Source organism: Gossypium hirsutum, chromosome D03 (genome assembly GCF_007990345.1).
Source record: "Gossypium hirsutum isolate 1008001.06 chromosome D03, Gossypium_hirsutum_v2.1, whole genome shotgun sequence".
Classification (NCBI taxonomy): domain Eukaryota; kingdom Viridiplantae; phylum Streptophyta; class Magnoliopsida; order Malvales; family Malvaceae; genus Gossypium; species Gossypium hirsutum.
Genome location: NC_053439.1, coordinates 51,842,810 through 51,861,882, shown reverse-complemented (window position 1 = coordinate 51,861,882; position 19,073 = coordinate 51,842,810). Strand labels below are relative to the sequence as shown.

At 30.0% G+C, this 19,073-nt stretch overlaps 1 protein-coding gene across 1 annotated transcript; it reads left to right on the top strand.

The window, feature by feature from the left end:
- The first annotated feature begins 14,486 nt into the window (after positions 1 to 14,486).
- On the top strand, positions 14,487 to 18,914 carry LOC107929302 (protein IQ-DOMAIN 14). Its single transcript, XM_016860686.2, has 4 exons — positions 14,487 to 15,148; positions 17,077 to 17,277; positions 17,926 to 18,003; positions 18,088 to 18,914. The coding sequence occupies exons 1-4, from the start codon at positions 14,681 to 14,683 to the stop codon at positions 18,808 to 18,810; spliced, it is 1,470 nt and encodes a 489-aa protein (XP_016716175.2). The 5' UTR covers positions 14,487 to 14,680; the 3' UTR covers positions 18,811 to 18,914.
- The last annotated feature ends 159 nt before the right edge of the window (positions 18,915 to 19,073 follow it).

Genomic DNA, 19,073 nt, shown 5'->3' with positions numbered 1-19,073 from the left:
CTCATGAACCTTGACGACTATGCGAGCTTAAGCCTTGGAGCTAGGCGAAAGTTATATGAATAAACCATGATGGAACCTAAGGATATGAGTTTCGAAAACCATGGTACAGGTATGTGCCCTTGTATCGTTTTCCTTATTGGTGCTAGATTAATAAATCATTTGTTCTGTGTTTGCAGATCCTGCGTCAAGTGAGATAACAATCAACAAACCTACCCCCAAATTATCTCATGGTTGACTTGGATCCAAAAATGCAAAGGATGGCCCTTGGCACCTTGGCTGGTATGTACCTTTGATCTAAAAAGGGTAATTGCTTAATCAAATTGAATGTTTTATATAATCATACTTCAGTTCGATATCTCCACTGTATCAGACGGCACCATTAAAAAATTATTCTTTTAAGATAACAACTAAAGCATGATTGAGGGGAAAGTAGCTTAGTGTCGCCTAACATAGTAGTGATACGGTTGAATACAATTAAAAACAATCCATTTTCATATTTAATTATTCTTTTGAATTATTTATATAAGAAAGCGGAGGCCTTATCTACTAAGTCAATTAGGGTGCAGCTGCAACCAAAACAAAAATGTCACAGAACTTACACAGCAGGTACCACTTCAGGGTTACCTCTTCAAATTCCTGCTCTTATGGCCACCACGGGGAAAGTTTGTTTGAGTTTTGTTACTGGGACCACTATAGGAGATGTGGCCCATATGCATATTTGTGGGTTGCTATATTTGTGAATTTCCCACTTATATTTCCCCTATATATAAGATGCCCGAATCAATCTACCATAACTAATGTATTTATATGTGACCCTAAAATCCACCGACATATTGATGTTGTAGTCATTGATTCTTCTTTGCAAAACATTTTTAATAGAAGTATTGGTTGAGTAAAGGGTAATCCAAATCTAACAATTCATAGGCATATTTTGTTTATGTGCATCAACACTCAGCATCTGATCACAGTTTAGGGGCTTTTATGTATAATTATTTCTGCTTATTTTGACAAAAACTATTGATTCATCTTGTGGCTCGATATCACTATGCCAATGACTTCAACATATGTTTTTTCTCAAGCTTAGCTTAGATGAAATCACCAAAATTATCATCATAACATTTTAGTTATAGGAACACTGTAAAAAAATGTAAGTTAGGGTTCCGCCTAGACTATATTTATTAGAGATTCTCCCCTACTATAACTTATAAACATATCTGGATAATATGATTTGATCACTGGAGATTATCTGAACAATGACATAACCAATCCTTTATCATACAACTCATGAATTTCTAACATTGAGGACTCTTGAGTTTAGTACTGAAAATATTTAACATAAGATATTCTTGGACATTATAGACCCTTGACTATCCAACATTAATGGATTTCCCGATATATAAGCAATGGGATAGTTGATAAACTTGCATAATTAAAAAGCTCATAGCCAATGTTGGCTATATATTTAACCTTTAACAACTCCACAACAACATCTCTATCTTTTACAAGTGCCGTCACAATATTTTCATTATTGTTGAGATCCATCGTAATGTATTTACATATTGTAACAATCTGATTTTTAGTGGTGTTGGAAATAGTAGTTCGAGGCCACTAAATCTGACAAATAAGTTCGTAAATATTATTATTTAACATTTACGAGTCAAATGTGATTTTTTTTTAAAATGCATTCCCGGGACTCCGTCCCGGTAAATTGGATTCGTAAATATTTTTAATAAATATTTACAAAGCTAGTTGTGTAGTTAATTAGGTTTTGATTAGGTGAGTTTGACTTAATTAAGGTTAATTAGATAAAAGGACTAAATTAAATTGATTGTGAAAGTTTATTTATGAAATAGAAAAAAATTAAAGGGGTCAAAGAAAAATTATGCCATTACTTAAAGTTGAGGCGGTAGATATTTATTTAAAAATCTAAAGTTAAAATATATTATAATATAATAATATTACTTAAAAGTTAATTATATTATATTATAGTATATTATATTATATTATAAAAACAAACAAAAAAAGAAGGAAAAAACAAAATTGAAAAACGAAACAGAGAAGGAGAGAAGGAAAGAAAGAAAAAGGAAAATTGGGGTTTTGAAATTCTAAGCTTAATTTGGTAAGTTAAATTAGTCCCTTTTCTTATAATTTTGATGTTTTTGGAATCTTAGAATAAAATTCTACTTGATTTAAGTTAAAATTTTGAAAGTTAGTAAATTTTTAGATGTTGTTCATGTTGAATTAATTGATGAATTAGGGGTTAAATTGATTGAATTTCAAGTTAGTTAGTAAAGGGTTGATTTGTAAAATAAAACATAAGTTTTGAATAGTAGGGACTAAATTGAGAGAATTTCAAAATTAGAGATTTATGGTGAAATTAGAGAGTTAAATTAGTTTAAAGTGGAAATGGAATGAAAATATTAAATTAGTTTTGACAATAAAAGTTAGTCTCGGTTTAGGGACTAAATTAGAATTTAGGCAAATATTGAGTAAAAATTAAAATATTTAATGTGAGATTGAATGGTGTTGTATTGATGATTTTTAATTGTTTTAATTCCGTAGCTAGCGTTGTACCGGAATTCTCGACTAAAAAGGAGAAAAATATAGTTATGAGGAATAGCTCGGAATTCCTGGTTTAAATTTTTAATCTGAATCTAATTAATAATTGTTGTATTTTGATTAAATGTTATAGTAAGTGATTGAGGTGAGAATTATTGTGTTTTACAATTGAAATGGATTGTCTTGATATGTGATGAAATTATATTGGTTGAATTGAATTGGAATATATATATATTATGAATATATATGTGTAAATGTGAAATTGTGCAAATATGATAATTGGATTATTTTTTATATGTATAAAATTCAATTTTAATGCCCAAGTAGACGGAATATAGAACTACTGGGATATTAGTGGCCTGCCATTAATGAACTTTAGCGCGCTCTCTGATTATTAGCACATTGGTGCTCTCTGATTACTAGCACGACAGTGCTCTCCGTTTAGCACATCTGTGCTCTCTGTTTATTAGTGCATAATAATGCACCTCTGTATTTGTTCCGTATATCCAGTGTGTTCTATAAAATCTACTTTGAGCTAAGAATATAAGATAGTAAACTGAAAATAGAATGTGAAATATATTGTAAATACATGGAATACACGAGTTATATATTCATAAATTGATTGTGGAATGGATAGTGTCATTGTTTAAATGATACGTAAATAAATTATGGAAATGTATTATATATAGCAAGTGATGACAATTGAGTATTGTGTGATTTTAAATGTTCAATTGTGCTTAACATTTTATTATACATATTTCATTGTTTTAATTTTAAGAAATTCAGATTATAGAAATACCACTAAGTTTTTACTCAGTGTACGGTTTTGTTTTCCGTGCGCAGGTTAAGTACTTAAGTTTGATCGCTGATTTAGCATCTAACAACGATCCCGAACTCAAATATGGTGATGTTTATTTCTTTGTGTCAGCATGTACCTAAAGTGTCTAAATATTAGTTATTTTGTGGTTTGATTGTAAATGAAGTTATAAGATCCATTTTGGAGAGTTTATAATTTGGATTAAAATGATGCTTTGATGACTTGTTTTGATGATATAAAATGTTTGAGATTTCTATCTGTTTGATCTGTAATCTCCGGTAATGTTTCATAACCCGGTTCCGGCGAGGAATACGGATTGAGGGTGTTACACACACTTTATACTACGTCTTAAAAAACTATTTATATTAGATATGCACTTAATACTTTCAACCAGTGTTAATGAATCTGGATCGAATGGGTTCAAAATTGGTAAGTCCAACAATTCAACTACAATAATTAAAAATGAAATGAAATGTAGAACTTAAGACAAAATGCCAAAAAGACTGAAAAAGAGAAACAGAGGCGAAAATTTGGAAAAATAAAAAATAAAGAGAAACGAAGAGACTTCAATAAAAAGAGAAACAGAGAAGAGTTCAAAGAAAGGGAAATTTAATACAAAATAATATTTTAACATTAATCTTATAGGTTTTTCTGATATTTGTTCTTTTTTTAACATAATATCAATAATTAATCATAGTCGCTTCCTAATTTTTAAATGGAACCTCAACGCAATCGAACTCACATTTTCTTACAATGACAACAGTGTTAATACCAATTGAGTTAAAAATCAATTCATAAGGTCATAAAAAAATAGTAATGAGATAGGTGGATAATCATGGGCTAAGACAAAGCTTTGCAAAAAAAATAGGTTTTGGGCCTTATAATTTGTTTATATTTGAAGCCTAAAAGGTAAAAACTTAATTGTTGGATGAATAAAAATATAGTTATTTTTTTCTATAATTGAATTGGTTGAATATAGAATCGATGGTTGGATCCGGTTTCTAGAACATTACTTTCAACTTAGGTTTTTGTCGGGTTTTTTGTCTTTAATGTTATCCAAAGAATCATCCTTTTTAAAGGTCATATCAAATTGGAATGAAACTCAGTCATCAGTTGAAATCATACTCTATTCAAATTGATTATTGCCAAAAATTAATCTAGCATCTCGAGGTTGTTAAATATTAAATTTCGAACCTTACAAATAATTCTAATGATTTTTATAATTCTTATTAACAAAATTAACACTTATTTACTTTCATGAAAAGCTAAAACAATAACAAAATTTTTTTATACCACATGTAAAACATATTTAACAAATGTAACAATAATAATAATATAGAAATTCTAAACATTCCAATTATTCTAAAAAATAAATAATCTAACAAAATTAACATTAACTTGCTACAATGACAACTATACACAATAACACAACTTCCTTATACTTTACATAGAACATATATAATATTAGCTCCAAAAACACGGACATGAACTAGGCCAAGCAGTGATAGCAACGTGTGTGTTGGCCCTCTATCTCTAGTTATTCAATAAGAGTAAGAGGCAAGATTATATTTAATCCATCTTAAAAACCTTTTCTCAACCGAAATTATTATTGATTTGGGGAGGCTGTTTGGCCTTGTTTTTTTGGCCTTCTTGCTTGGCCAATTTGAAAAAATCAAAATATTCATACCTTTTAAGGAGTGCCATGGAGTATAGTGGAGATTATCAAATGCGCTTACAATTGGGCGAAATATTACGGTTCTATTTGTAAGAGAGAGAGAGAGAATTGGTAGACATACTTCAAGGGAGGACTTTGTGGGAACAGAAAAGTGGATTTGCATTAGGTCTGATGGAGTTGTTAAAGTTAATATAGGATCCACTTCGGCAGGTGGAGTTATGAGAGACCAAAATTGTGATTGGATCATTGGTTAAAATCACAGAGTGGAAAACTGTTCTATTTATGAAACTGAATTGTGGGGCATTCTTGATGGTGTGACATTGACACAAAGAAGTTTTCATGACAGATTATCAAATAAAACCAGTAATTTGGAATTCATTAGGGACATTAAGGAAGCTTTTTTAAATGGGTCAAATTCTACTTTAATAAGTCACATTACTTATCTCTTACGAAAAGAGGCATTCTAGTCCATTGATTATGTCCTTAGAGAATATAATATAGAAACTCATCAAATTACTAAATTGACATTTGATGGAGAAGAATGCTTAACTCTACTTTTGTTACTTTCTAATTTTTTGTAATTCTTCTTTATTCACCCCAACATTTCCTTAACCAATATAAAATTACTCCCTTTACATTACCAACAGTTCTATTATCAGCAAATAAACACACTGTTCAACATGTAGAACCAAACTTGACACCCTGTCGAGATAATTTCATATACTCAAGTACAAAAAAATCATTTTCTTATATAAATACACACATATCAAATTATAAATTGATTTGTTGGTATCGTAAACAGCATAGAACAAGTCCAATATGTCGACGCATGTTGTCTTGTCTCCAAAACACCACCCAACCCCACCTCTCCGTTTCTAACCATGTCTTTCTCTCATCTATATTCTTCTTCTACTCACTTCTTTTCTCTCCATTTCCAACCCTAAAGCTTCTTAGTTTTGACCCCCAACCATCACATTAAATACCAATACAAACACATAATATAAACCCCAAATTACATCACCATCAATATTCATATAACAAGTTAAACAACTAAATCAATGTGGATTGAGTTTTAGTTCGATTAGCATTGAAATTATTGTCAGTACAAAAAGACATAGGTTTGAGTGTGTTGAAACATATTATCTTCTTATTTAAGGGTTGAAGAGGGGCTATGAGTAATTCTAGGCATTGTATCAAAAAAAATAATAAGAACTTATAATAATGAGATAAATGTTTAAAAAAAACTACATCAATAGTAAACTAATTATTAGTATTTTTTTAGTGATTCAACTATAAAAAATTACAAAATAACCATCAAACTATCACTATTTTTTGATCACCTAATTATGAAAAGTTATAAAATGGTACAAAATTATTTAATTTTATCTTTTTTGGCCATCAGCTGACTAAAAGTGACAGCTTTGAATTTAACATAATAATAATTTTAACCCTCTATATTTATAAATCATGTCAATTCAATATTAATTTTTAAAAAAAAACTTCAACTCTCAATATTTAGATATTGTTAATTTGAATATTATTATTATTATTTTTGACATTAAGGATTAATTTTAAAAGAATGAGAAAAGATAAAAATTATTATTTTAAATTTTTTAATGTTTTCATTTTTATATATTTTTAATCAAATTTAAATGATAAATTAAAATTATTATTATGAAAATATATAAAAAAGTAAATTATATAATTTATAAATATTAAAAGTTTTTTAAAGCTGACATAGGTAGTTAATTAAAAGAGATAAAAATGAATGAGAAAAGAAATGGAAATGTGTAAAGGCTATATGGTTACTACAGTAGTAGGAATGTAGGGAATGGCATTAAGCATTAAGCATTAAGTAGTAGGGTAGGGGTAGTAGTAGGCTATAATCTCTTTTAGCTCTTTAGTGTTGTGTTTCAGTATGAAGAAATGACCCTTACTGCCACACTTATCTCAGATTATGTTTCCAAGGAATCTATTTTAGCCCGTGAACCTTTTCTCTCTCTCACTCTCAACAACATCCATTCCTTTACTAATCCTAATTATTGAGAAGTTGAATCAAAGGAATGTCTAAATCTTTAATATTTTTAATAATTGTTGGTATAATTTAGGCCAAATATGTAATATAAATTAACTTTTTTAATTGACCAAATAAGTCGTTTTTTAAGATTAAAAAAATAAATTAATTTTGAAAAGAGTGTGAAAACGTGTTTTCTCCAATTGGAAGAATTTTCCTACCAACTGTGTAAAAAACACGCTTATTTAGTCAAATTTTTAAATATAAAAGAGATTTGAGTCAAAATTTGAGTAGTATTTTGCTGACACAGTTAAGTGTATTTTATTTTCCATTGATAAGACGAGACAACATCAATCAGAAAAGCGAAAAAAGGGGAATGAGAATAACAAAAATAGATATTGCCTTAACTTTTGAAACCAAACAATTCTGTTTCTAGTCATTTCTTCAGCACATTGGCTTTGAACTTTAAGAGAATTTACCTACTTTATACTCCCAATATATATATTTTAATTATGATGTTGATACGATATGATTTTAAATGTATAGATAGATGTCGGTTGAGTCTTAACTTGATTGACATACTCAATCGGCATGGTTATTGTTGTCAATGCAGAAGAATATGAGTTCGGGTGTGCTGAAGCGTATTATCCTCATATATATAAGTTGGGATGGATTATGAGTAGTTCTAAGCATTGTGTCAAAAAAGAATAGATATGACCAGAACCTATAATAAAATTGTTCGAAAACAAAATATTACTTTATTTATAATGAAATTCTTTTAAATACGCGAGTTTATCCTAATTAGTTCAAACAATTTCAAGAGAAATTAATTTCAAGATAAAAATAACAGTCTCCTCGTTTCTATCTTTTAACTATAGTCATTGATTTAATAAATGATCTCATGAGATCCAACTATAATAATGTCTCACCTTAAACGTTACTCTCTTTTAGGCATTAAATGTCAGATTGAATTTGACAACAATAAAATTAAGATAGTTATTGGTTCAAGCAATGAATATGCATCTCAGCTTTGAGTTACCATTTAACGAAAGGATCCAATTAATATGATATTGATATTTTAAAGACTCAATTAGAATATATGAGAATATAAGGATCAAATTATAAAAATTAAAATATTTTTTGAAGGAGCCAGATGCAATTAACCCTTATTTTCATCGTCATAATGGAAGAGTTTACCTGCTCTGCTCTGATTTGAGAACTCACCCGAAGAAGGCGAAGCCCCCAATGATTGCACAAAATCTAATCGTATCCATTTGATTAAACACCGTCGGGTGGGATCACGAGCCGTCTTAATTTACCGTCGGGTGGGAAGCCCCCACTTCATTTTTTTTAAATAAATACATATTCTAAAATTAATTTTTATATATATTTAATTTATTTTTACTATTTAAAAATCGGTTTTCCATTTCTTTCTCCAGCCCTACAATTTTACATGATCTGTGGTCCAAATTTTAGGGGTATATATTTTTATTCTAGAACGCAGGGATACTTAGGGGGGGGGGGTGGGAGTGTCGTAGACCGAGTCATCGCAGACTATTTCAACGCCGTGGGACATGAGTGTTCATACGTATCAAAAAGTATGAAAGTACAAATCTTTGGTCAAAAAATAAAAAAGTAATTACAAAATTGTGTAACGGGGGTCCTCTCTTTTGTATTTTAGCTAAATTAATCTCTACACATTAGATCAATAAATAAGTTAATTTTTTTTATTAAATTTTTTTTAATAATGAGTAAATTAATCATTTAAAAAAATCATTATTAATTTTGGAAGCTTATGGTTTTAATGTTTTTCGTTATTTTCCATAAATTTAATTATATGAATTCCAAAAGTGTGCACTAATTTTTGAAAGCAATGTAATACGGAAATTCTAATTTGATGTAATTGTTTATATTTAATAATGACATCACTTTCTGGCATTATTTTAGTTTATTTTGGTATATACAAGCAATAATTTATTACACGATGTGGACAATTGCTTTTTGGTTTTCAGGTTAGTGTGGCTTAGATAATCACATTTCTGTTTGTAGGTAAAATCACCTCCATCATCCCTTTTAATTTTAATATTGAGCAAAGTTATCTTTAAAAATAATAATTAAATCTCTATCAATTTTAAAATTTAGTAATTAAAAATAATTAGTCTGTAACATTATATATTCTATCAATCTGGCTACGATTTAACAAATTTAACTCACGATATTTACATAGAATATATAAATATTAAGGGCTAAACTTATTATAATACTAATCATATTTATGTATAATTGAGAGAAAACGTTAACGTTGTGATTAATTATAGTTGCTCATTTTCAAAATTGATAAGGATTAAATTGCTTCATTTTTTTAAAGAGATCAATTTACTTGAAAAAAATATAAAAATTTAATGATACGGTACTTTAAAATTATGTCATATTATTACTTGAAAAAGTGAAATTAATGACGCGGGAAAATATCCTTTTTATATTGAAGCTTTTGACTGTTCCATGTCTTGTTGGCATATTTGACAAAAACAGTTTTGTGGGCAACATTTGCCAGATATTTGGGTAAATGAATATTAGTTCTTTTGCTATTTGCTTGGTTGGACGAACGATGATTCACCATGAGCTGAGTTATTGGATAAGGATTGTGACTTGATCCTTAGTTTCTTTTGAATTTGAAGGATTGTTTTGAATGAATTATCAATATATTATTCCTTGTTGATTGCTTCTATTTCCTATTGGTGAATTATTGTGGTGAAGCATGCATTTGCTGGAAGATTAGAGCATTTTCTTGAAAGTATTTTTGGTTTCCAACTCTTCTTCCTTCTTTTTTTGTAATATAAGTTGAGTGAAGAATGTACATGTGCTGAGTAAAGGGTATTATTGGTTGAGTGTAGGTTTGGGAGTGTGATAGATGGTACTCTGTTGCTCTGTTAGGGCTACATATATCCTATTTGAGAAGGAGTGTTTGGGCTTTAGTTGATGAGGATTTTTGGTAGGATTATCAAATAATATTACACTTTGAGCAAAGCTGTGTAAATGTATGATCGCTGTGTTCGAACTTTGTTAACAAAGCTTGGTTTTGCATTATTTACTTAGCTGCTTATTGTTGTTGTTCACATCTTCGTTTGTTTTATTCTTAGTTGCAACATATTTTAGAATGATCTATTGTTCCGAATCATTGCTTACTAATTCTTTTCCATTTCCCATTTTCCAAGCTCAAATATCAAAATAAATTTAGTTGTTAAGTTCAAGTACCAAAATAAACTAAAAAGATTTTCATGTACTAAGGTGGATTTAATTGACAAGTTCAGAGTCCATAACTTGCATTAATCCTTTCTATAACATAATCTTCATTCATACTAATTTAAAATTTTTAATTAATTAATGTCGCATAAGCAAAATTTATTACGAAAATATTTACACATTTTAATAAATTTATAATTTCATTTTAAATTAAATTATTTAAATTGTAAATTTAAAACGAGTTTCAAAATGTCAATATTTTTAAACTAGACCGGTGGTCGAATCGATCAAGTCACCGGTTCGTCAATTCAACATGTTCCACCGATTTGATTAAAAAAAATCTAATTCAACTACCCAGATCAATTAATTTAAAGCTTCTCTTCAGAATGATACTCTGATCAATTCCCGATATAATCGGTCTGACTAACACTACAAATAGAGTATAGTAGTAGGGGGTAGCCAAATACGTTTTCAAGTCTCGAAAAAGTAGTGGTATAGTATACATAATTATTCTTTTTACAAAAGTTCATTTCTCCTTTATCAATTATTTTTTTACAAAAGTTGATATATAATTACTTTTATTATAAAAATAAAATAAAAGTTGTATACTTTTTAGAAGGAAAAAATATTCAGGACCTCTTTATATTATAGGGTTAACAGAAAAATAATTTTTTTTTAAAAATCAACGGAATAATTTAATTAACATATTATTAAAAAGTGAGAAAAAAACATAATTTATAACAAAATTAATTATTTCGTTAATAATTCATTAACTCATGAGCAATTTAATTCTTATATTATTAAAGTGAGCAAATAAATAATAATTAAATATGATGTTGATAATTGCATCTGTCTATTTATGATTGGATAATAATTAAAAAGTTAAAAAAATTCAAAAACATTATATATTATAAAAGCTAAATAAACAAAATTTTCAACATTTTTAATTCAAAATTTTGGAATTAATTAATAATTTTTAAAAAAATTTAAAACATTTTATTAATTTAATTATGCATCTATACACAGCCATGTTCTCTACAAATGTATTTATACTTTTTTGGCTACATTATTTTATTAATAAAAAATAGCATCTCTTTATTTGTCCTTTTTTACTCAATTTTAAATATTATAAAAATTAATTTGAATATTTTTTATATTTATTAGTGTTTTCTTTTTTCAAAATTTAAATTATTTGTCTAAATACGCATGTTTAATTACTTTTAAATTTAAATTGAAATTTATAAAACATAAAAAATCATCATTTTTTTGTTATTTTTTTTTTCATTTTCTTTTTATGCATCCCTACTACGATAAAGTCTCGGGTTATGTTCAAAGGCGTAGTTAGGGGTTGGCAGGAGCCTCGGCCCCCCTAAAATGAAAAATATTTTTAATTGAGGTACCTTTAAAATTTATAAAAATTTAAATTAGTGAAGGTAAAATTATACTTTGACCCCCTAAAATGATAAAAATTTAATTTAATCTTTTAAAAAATTATAAAGATGTAGATATTAAAATGGTAAAATTACATTTTTACTATTTTAAAAATATACAATTTAATTTCGACCCCCTAAAAATAAATTCTGACTTTGCCCCTGACAGTGATTATGTTGGTGTTTATTCAAATCTCAAGTTAAATAGAAAATTGCCAAAAAAATGTTTTTTTATAAATTTAGTTATATTATAAAAGTATTTTTATCTTTTCATATTTTTATAAATAATAAAAAATTACGATAGAATTTGAAACAAAAATATTATGAATTTTAAATCTTTAACTTTATCACTTCAACAAAAATATCATTTAATTTCTATATATATTTTTAATAAATATATGTATTATAGTTTTTTTATTTGTATTGTGACAAAAACTATATACCCACAATGTGGGTGGTGCTAGATTCACATATACTAACTTAATGAGAAAAATAATGTAAAAAAAAAAACATATACATAAAATTGTAATAATAATTAGAAAATTGTATTAGTTTTGTTTTTATATAGTTATTGTATAAAGGAAATATTGAATTTGATTTTGTTGGGGATAAATCCGTATAAGTAACGAACAAGTAAAATAACAAATAAATCGAAAAGATTGAACACATAATTTTGCGTGAAAAAATTCCTCCGAAATGGATAAAAAAACCACGAACAAAATGATATTTCACTAATAAGAGAAAAATTCAAGATGGAGATAATTAAAATAAAGGTCTAACTCACACACTAATCCCGGTGACTCTAAGGTGACTTATATACGTTACATGTTACTTAGTGCTCACTTACCCTAGATACACTTTAGATACTAATTGATGCAATATACTATTAAATGTTTGAGATCTAATTAAGAAATAATCTCAATATTATCGTCTAATAAATCATCTACATATTACCATATCTCATTGCGTCTTTGTCTTGATTGCTCGTTGCGACATCATGTCTTCCCTCGTTATGACATTACTCTCTGTTTTAGCCTGAAATACGAAACATACTCCACAAATGTGATACTCAAATCATACTATTTTACTAATCAAATTAAGCTAAACTATTTCAGAAAGTATGCAAATTGTCCTTTAATTTAAATAAACCCTCGCACATTTTGTAACCTTTTGACTTTTTAGCTATTAATTTATATCCAAATAAACCTTTCAACATTTACTTTATATTTAAATAAACCCTTAATTCTATTAAAGTAACCTAAGATTAAGGGATTATTTAAATGAAAAAAATTACAAGGCTTATCTAAATAAAACAATTGGGTTTTTTTTAAATGTTATCCGTAAAAGTATATAAAAAAACTAAACTAATTTTTTATTTTTAAAAATGTTAACTATAAATAATTCTCGGTTCTCATTTTAGACATTCAAAATTAAACACCCACATTACATAGTTTATTCATTTTGATCACTCATGTTAAAAATTTTAACCGAAATATGACATGATATTTTTGACACTGACCAATCATGGATGCTACATGGCACAATTTATCATGTTATAAATGTTGCATACTACTTTAAAAAAGACCAAAATATAATTTTCTCAATACTAATTATCAACCAAAACAAAATATTTTATTATTTTTTGGGTTTGGGTTACCCTGATCGTTCTATAGTACATTGTGCCATGTGTCATCTAATGATTGATCCATGTGTAAAAAAAATGTCATGTTAGATTTCTGTTAAGGTTTTTAACGGGAGTGACCAAAATTAACAAACTATGTAACGTGGGTGTCTAAATTGCAAACATTTTATTCTGAGTTTTGCAGTTGAGTGACTATAGATGGAATTTACCCTTTTTAAAATTGCCTATAATTTTTTTATAAAATAAAAAAATTGAGTAAAAAAATAAATGAAAATAAAAAATAAAATCATGCATTACATATATATATTTTACAATTTTAGTAATGTTAATAAAAATAACTAATAATTAATTAACATGGACTATCAATCCGTGGAAGTAAGGCTTTAAGTTCGAGTCTCGTACAAAGAAAAATATGATTAAGAGAATTTTATTTTTCATTTAAGTCTTCTAACGCCACTCTAGTTAAAACCACTTAGAATATAGAAAGAAGACTAATAATAATAAGGCTAAATGTTCAAATAAGGGTTAATCTTTTTAACGAATGTTCGCGTAACGGTTAAATTTTTTAAATTAGTTTTCTACACATTTCACCTCGATTTATAATAAGAATTAGGTGAATGTTGACGTATTTAAAATAAGACACACAATAATTACGTCAATATTACTTGAAAAGTAAATAAAAATTATAATTTAAAACTTTGAAATACAACTTTGAAATGTTCAAATGTTTTCATTCAAGTCACATAACTATCCGAAAGTTTTTTTTAAGTCACTAGACAATGAGGTTTTTTAAAGTCTGGTTATCGAGCCCTCAGCGAAGATTTGGCAATCGGTACGGTAGATTAGTACACATCAATGAGTAGAATAACATATTTTAGCTCCAAGCTAATTGGTGCTGGTGGTGCAAACGGAGAAGGCTATACAATAATGATTTTAATAACTTAATGACTTAAATGAAAATTTTCTAATAATTTAGTGACTATTTTGTCACTTTTTGAAGTTGAGTGATCAAAACGAAAAGTTACCAATAGTTTAGTGACTTAGGCGAAATTTATCCTAAAAAAAATAAGTAAACAAAATACACCTTACCGTATAATTTCCACATATCATAATATATACAAACCAATTTCCCTCTTCCTCTCTCCCTCCTTTCCTCAGTAAGCTTACGAAACTTCTTCTTCGCTTCTTCTCTGCAAATGAATCCCGAGAAACCTCCCAAACCCTTATCTTTTTACCCTTTTTCACCTTCTTCTCCATCACCAAACTAACGTTTCCGTACACAACGAACAAAATCAAAGCAATGGGTAAAGCTTCCAAGTGGTTCCGCAGCATCCTCGGCTTCAAAAAATCCGACCCCCATAACCAACCTTCTCCTTCTTCTTCAAAACCAACTTCCCATAAAGACAAACGGCGTTGGAGTTTCGTCAAATCGTACCGTGAAAAAGACTCCTCCACGAACAATAGTAATGCGAAGTTGCCGTCGTCTTCGCAGCAACAGAAAGACTCTGTTTCCTTCGTTGAAAGGAAAGGTGACAATGAAGTAACGGATCCTAGCAAGCACGCCATCGCTGTTGCTGCCGCTACTGCCGCCGTTGCCGAAGCAGCCGTTGCGGCTGCTCAAGCTGCCGCTGCGGTGGTTAGGCTCACTAGTAACAGTGGTAGGTGCGCGCGTGAATCGGCAGCGGTTTACGTTTGCAACAACAATAGCTATATAGCACACGATGAGTCATCCGCCATTAAGATACAATCTGCATTTCGTGGATACCTGGTAAGTTTTTTTTTAATGAAAATTTTCCGGGATTAACAAATGATAACGTTTTAATTGCTTGACACGTGTCCTTCTTCCTCAGCTTAATCACCCCCACTTACGGTTCCAAGGCGTTGAATTCGTTGAACATTGCTGTGATTGCAAAAACCCAAAATTCTTTTTCCATATTTTCATTTTATTTTATTCAAATGGCCATAAAGAAAAAGAGCAAAGCACGAAAACGTGTTTTGTTCCCATTACTTAATTTAGTTATCTGCAAGATTCACGTTTTTACACAAATCGTGTCGTTTTCAAGTTCATCTTCCTTTCCCATCAAGTAGATAGCAAAAGAAATTACCCACCAAGCTTCCATTTTCATACATCTGAGTTGTTTCTCTTTATATGTATATGTATTGCCATGCTTTACTTTGCACAATGCGCACCCTTCTCCATAAAGAAAACTACCCTGTTTGATCTCTGTCAGTATCACCTGCAAGCTTTTACCTTACTATTTCATAGTCATGGCGTTTTCAAGCATTTAATTGTTTTTTTTTGGGGGGGGAGGCGGAGAGCATAGTTTTTGAGGTTTGGTGATTTGAGTAATTTGATACTATTTCTGGGGTTTTTTTTAGGTAGTCTTTCATTTTATAGTACTACTGTAAGTATAGCAAGTTTAATAGAATTATTTGATATTGGGTGGTAAATAAAGTGGATTAGTTAGTTTATTGGTGTCTAATTATTGAAAAGCTTTGAAGGGGTTACTCCCCCCCAACTACTCTGTTGCCAGGGTCAATAATTATGCAATAATTTATTATCTTACTGAATAAAGGATCAACCCATTTGTCAGCATTTTCTGATCACAAGACTTTGAATGCAATTAAACTTTTTTTTTTTTTGAGAATTTGGACGACTTGGTTCTTTGCCTATCCTTTTTTTGAGGGTGGTTTTTTGCATATATTGGGTTGAACTTTTCTGGGTAATTGCAAATTTTGATTTCTGAAAGGGGTGGGTCCAAAACCAGTGAAAAAGTTTTTTGTGGGTAATACTGAAGATATATGTGGCAGAGCTTTTAACATAGATAAAAGGGTTATGATTTGGTATAGTTTTTCAACCTTGTGGGTTAAAAAACTCCATTTATCTTTGTATCCAATATATATTTGTTTGAATTCATTTGTTATCTAGTAGTCACATTGAGTTTCGATCTAATCTCAAAACCAGGAGGTGTCACTTAACGGGTCGAATTTCGTACCATTTGATCCAACAAATGTTTATGTTTATCTAAAGTAACCCTAATGATTTTGTATGATTTTTCTAAAGTAACCAAAATGACTTTGTATGACTTTTTATGGAGATGATATAGAAAGCTTGGTGGTATTTGTTGGGGTACCAGAAGTGGAATGCAGAACCCTTTAGCCATGGTCAGAGCATTATTGGGAAGGCTTGTACTAGGGGTCTGGGGTGGTAGGGCGGCTAGTGTGAAGTCCTTTTCCCATTTCATATTACATCAGAATTTTGAATATTTTGGGAAATTTTAGTACCACTTGTATACTACTACGACTTACCTATTATCTTCATGGCGCCAGTGACCATTTAAAATTTTCTTGTTGCTAGTACTTGGTTTCTACATTTACCATGGCGCCAGATTTTTAAAATTTCGTGTTAATTAATTAGTTTAATAAATGATCCATTGTGGTCCTTCTACATTGTTTTTTGAACCTTGGGTTGCTACATACTAGGCCTTTGTGAACGCCCTTTATTCATGGGCACCTGGTTCCTTCCCTTTTCAGGTGCTTTTATTTGTCTCTGTTGCTTGCATCCATAGTCATTAGCATAATTACATAAAGCTCTTTACTTGATAGAAAAATGGAAGATTTTGCTTGAGTGATGCCCTTTGTATGTTTCTGTTGTTTGCCTGATTATACATTTTTTCATTAATGTAACCTTTGAAGGCAAGAAGAGCATTGCGAGCACTAAAAGGATTAGTGAGACTCCAAGCATTGGTTAGAGGTCATATAGAAAGGAAGAGAACTGCAGAATGGTTAAGAAGGATGCAAGCATTATTGAGAGCACAAGCACGTGCTCGTGCTGGCCGGGCCCAAATTTCCGAGTCTTCCCAATCAAGCTGCAAATCGTCTCACTTCCATCATCCGGTAAAAGCCAGAATCTGTTCTTCCTTCCTGTGTTTTTCCTTGAAATTTCTCACGGGGTATTCTTTTTGCCAAAATACACCTGCTTCATGTACCATGGGCTCCTTTACTTTATACCTGTAGACAACTTTCAAAGCTCAAGAAAGAATTTAAGGCTTTTAATGAAGTCGGTTGATGCTGGATAAAAGTCAACTTTGTAGGAATTATGACAAATGTGATGCAGCAATATATCAATAAATATATGCTTAAATTTAATTTTCTTTGAAGAAAACATGGTCATGGTGGACACTAAAATGACTGGTAGCTACTTTATTGCGAAAATTATGGGACCAATTGAGTTATTTTGACGAAATGACACTTCCTGCACTTAAATCTTTAACATGGAAACCTGTCATTTTCTTTGATGTATATATTGCTTGCCACTAATCGTAAGCTGCCATTTTTTTATGTTTATCTTTTGAGTGGTATGATCTTAAGCTTATTGCTGAAAGGAAATTTTTTGAGAATAATTATCAGCCATTGCTTTCATTTCTATGTTGATTGACATGATTGGATTTATTGCATGGACATACTTTTCTTTGTATATTAAATTGATGTAAACTTGTCTATTTTGCAATTGTCGGTGACCATGAAATCTCTTTTTTTGTATAGGATCCAGCAACCCCTGAAAAATTTGAACATGTTATTCGATCCAAGGGTACAAAATATGAACAATCATCAATGTTGAAGGTATGTTCTTCACATGTTTGATCTTTATGTGTATCTTTTGCCATTGTATATTCGTGTTTAATTAACTTGATTCAACAATATCAGAGAAATGGATCAAAGTCAAGTGGAAGGACTGTTGATAATCAAGAGAAATTACACTCAGGTTGGTATCGCCGTGTTGATGAGCAAACATGGGAGCATTCAACAAGAATTGGTCCTAATGATGATGAAAAGAATGACAAAATCCTTGAAGTTGACACTGGGAAACCAAATTTCATCTCTAAACGGAGAAACCTCTTTCATTCAACACATCTTTCTCTGAATTCTGATTTATATAGCTGTAGTTTCACTAATTCGAGAGACTCACACCAAACAGCTCCTAGTCCTTCATCTGGTGAAGTTCAGTCTTTAACTCCATTGATGCTGTCTCACTCTGAAGCAATACAGGAAAGCCCTTTCTGCGGTGCTGTTGATGATAATAGTCCACAATTCTATTCTGCATCATCAAAAGGAGCTAGTTCCAAGAGAAGCCCCTTCACTCCTGCTAAGAGTGATGGCACTAGAAGCTACCTAAGTGGTTACTCAGACCATCCAAATTACATGTCTTACACTGAATCGTCAAAAGCTAAGGTAAGGTCTTTCAGTGCTCCAAAACAAAGGCCTCATTATGAAAGATCTAGTTCAACAAAGAGGTACTCCATTCATGGTTTTGGTGAATTGAAATCAACTACACAAAGGTCTGCCATGCATGCAAACTTCGCCAGCAAAGCTTACCCCGGTTCGGGTAGGTTGGACAGGCTAGGAATGCCCCTTGGGTATAGATACTAAATAATGGTTTTACCATTTGGCTAAGGAATGTTATGTAGTTTATGTTTAGATGTTAACGATGATGACTCTCACCTACCCTAATGTATCCATCCTTTAATGTTTTAGTGCATGTGAGTTCCCAAGTTAAAAAGAATAGTAGCTGCTTTACAAGAAGTTAAATTATGAAAAATATGATATGGGGTTAAATCATAATTTTGTCATTTCATCCTTTTTCTTATATTCCTTTTAATTAAAGGGTGATTAAACTAATGCAAAGCTTTAGT

Bases quoted from the DNA above. Each gene is read 5' to 3' on its own strand.
- LOC107929302 (XM_016860686.2), top strand. From the start codon at position 14,681: ATGGGTAAAGCTTCCAAGTGGTTCCGCAGCATCCTCGGCTTCAAAAAA. The intron at 17,278-17,925 runs GTAAAAGCCAGA...TTTTTTGTATAG, and splicing joins CGTCTCACTTCCATCATCCG to GATCCAGCAACCCCTGAAAA. The intron at 18,004-18,087 runs GTATGTTCTTCA...CAACAATATCAG, and splicing joins AACAATCATCAATGTTGAAG to AGAAATGGATCAAAGTCAAG.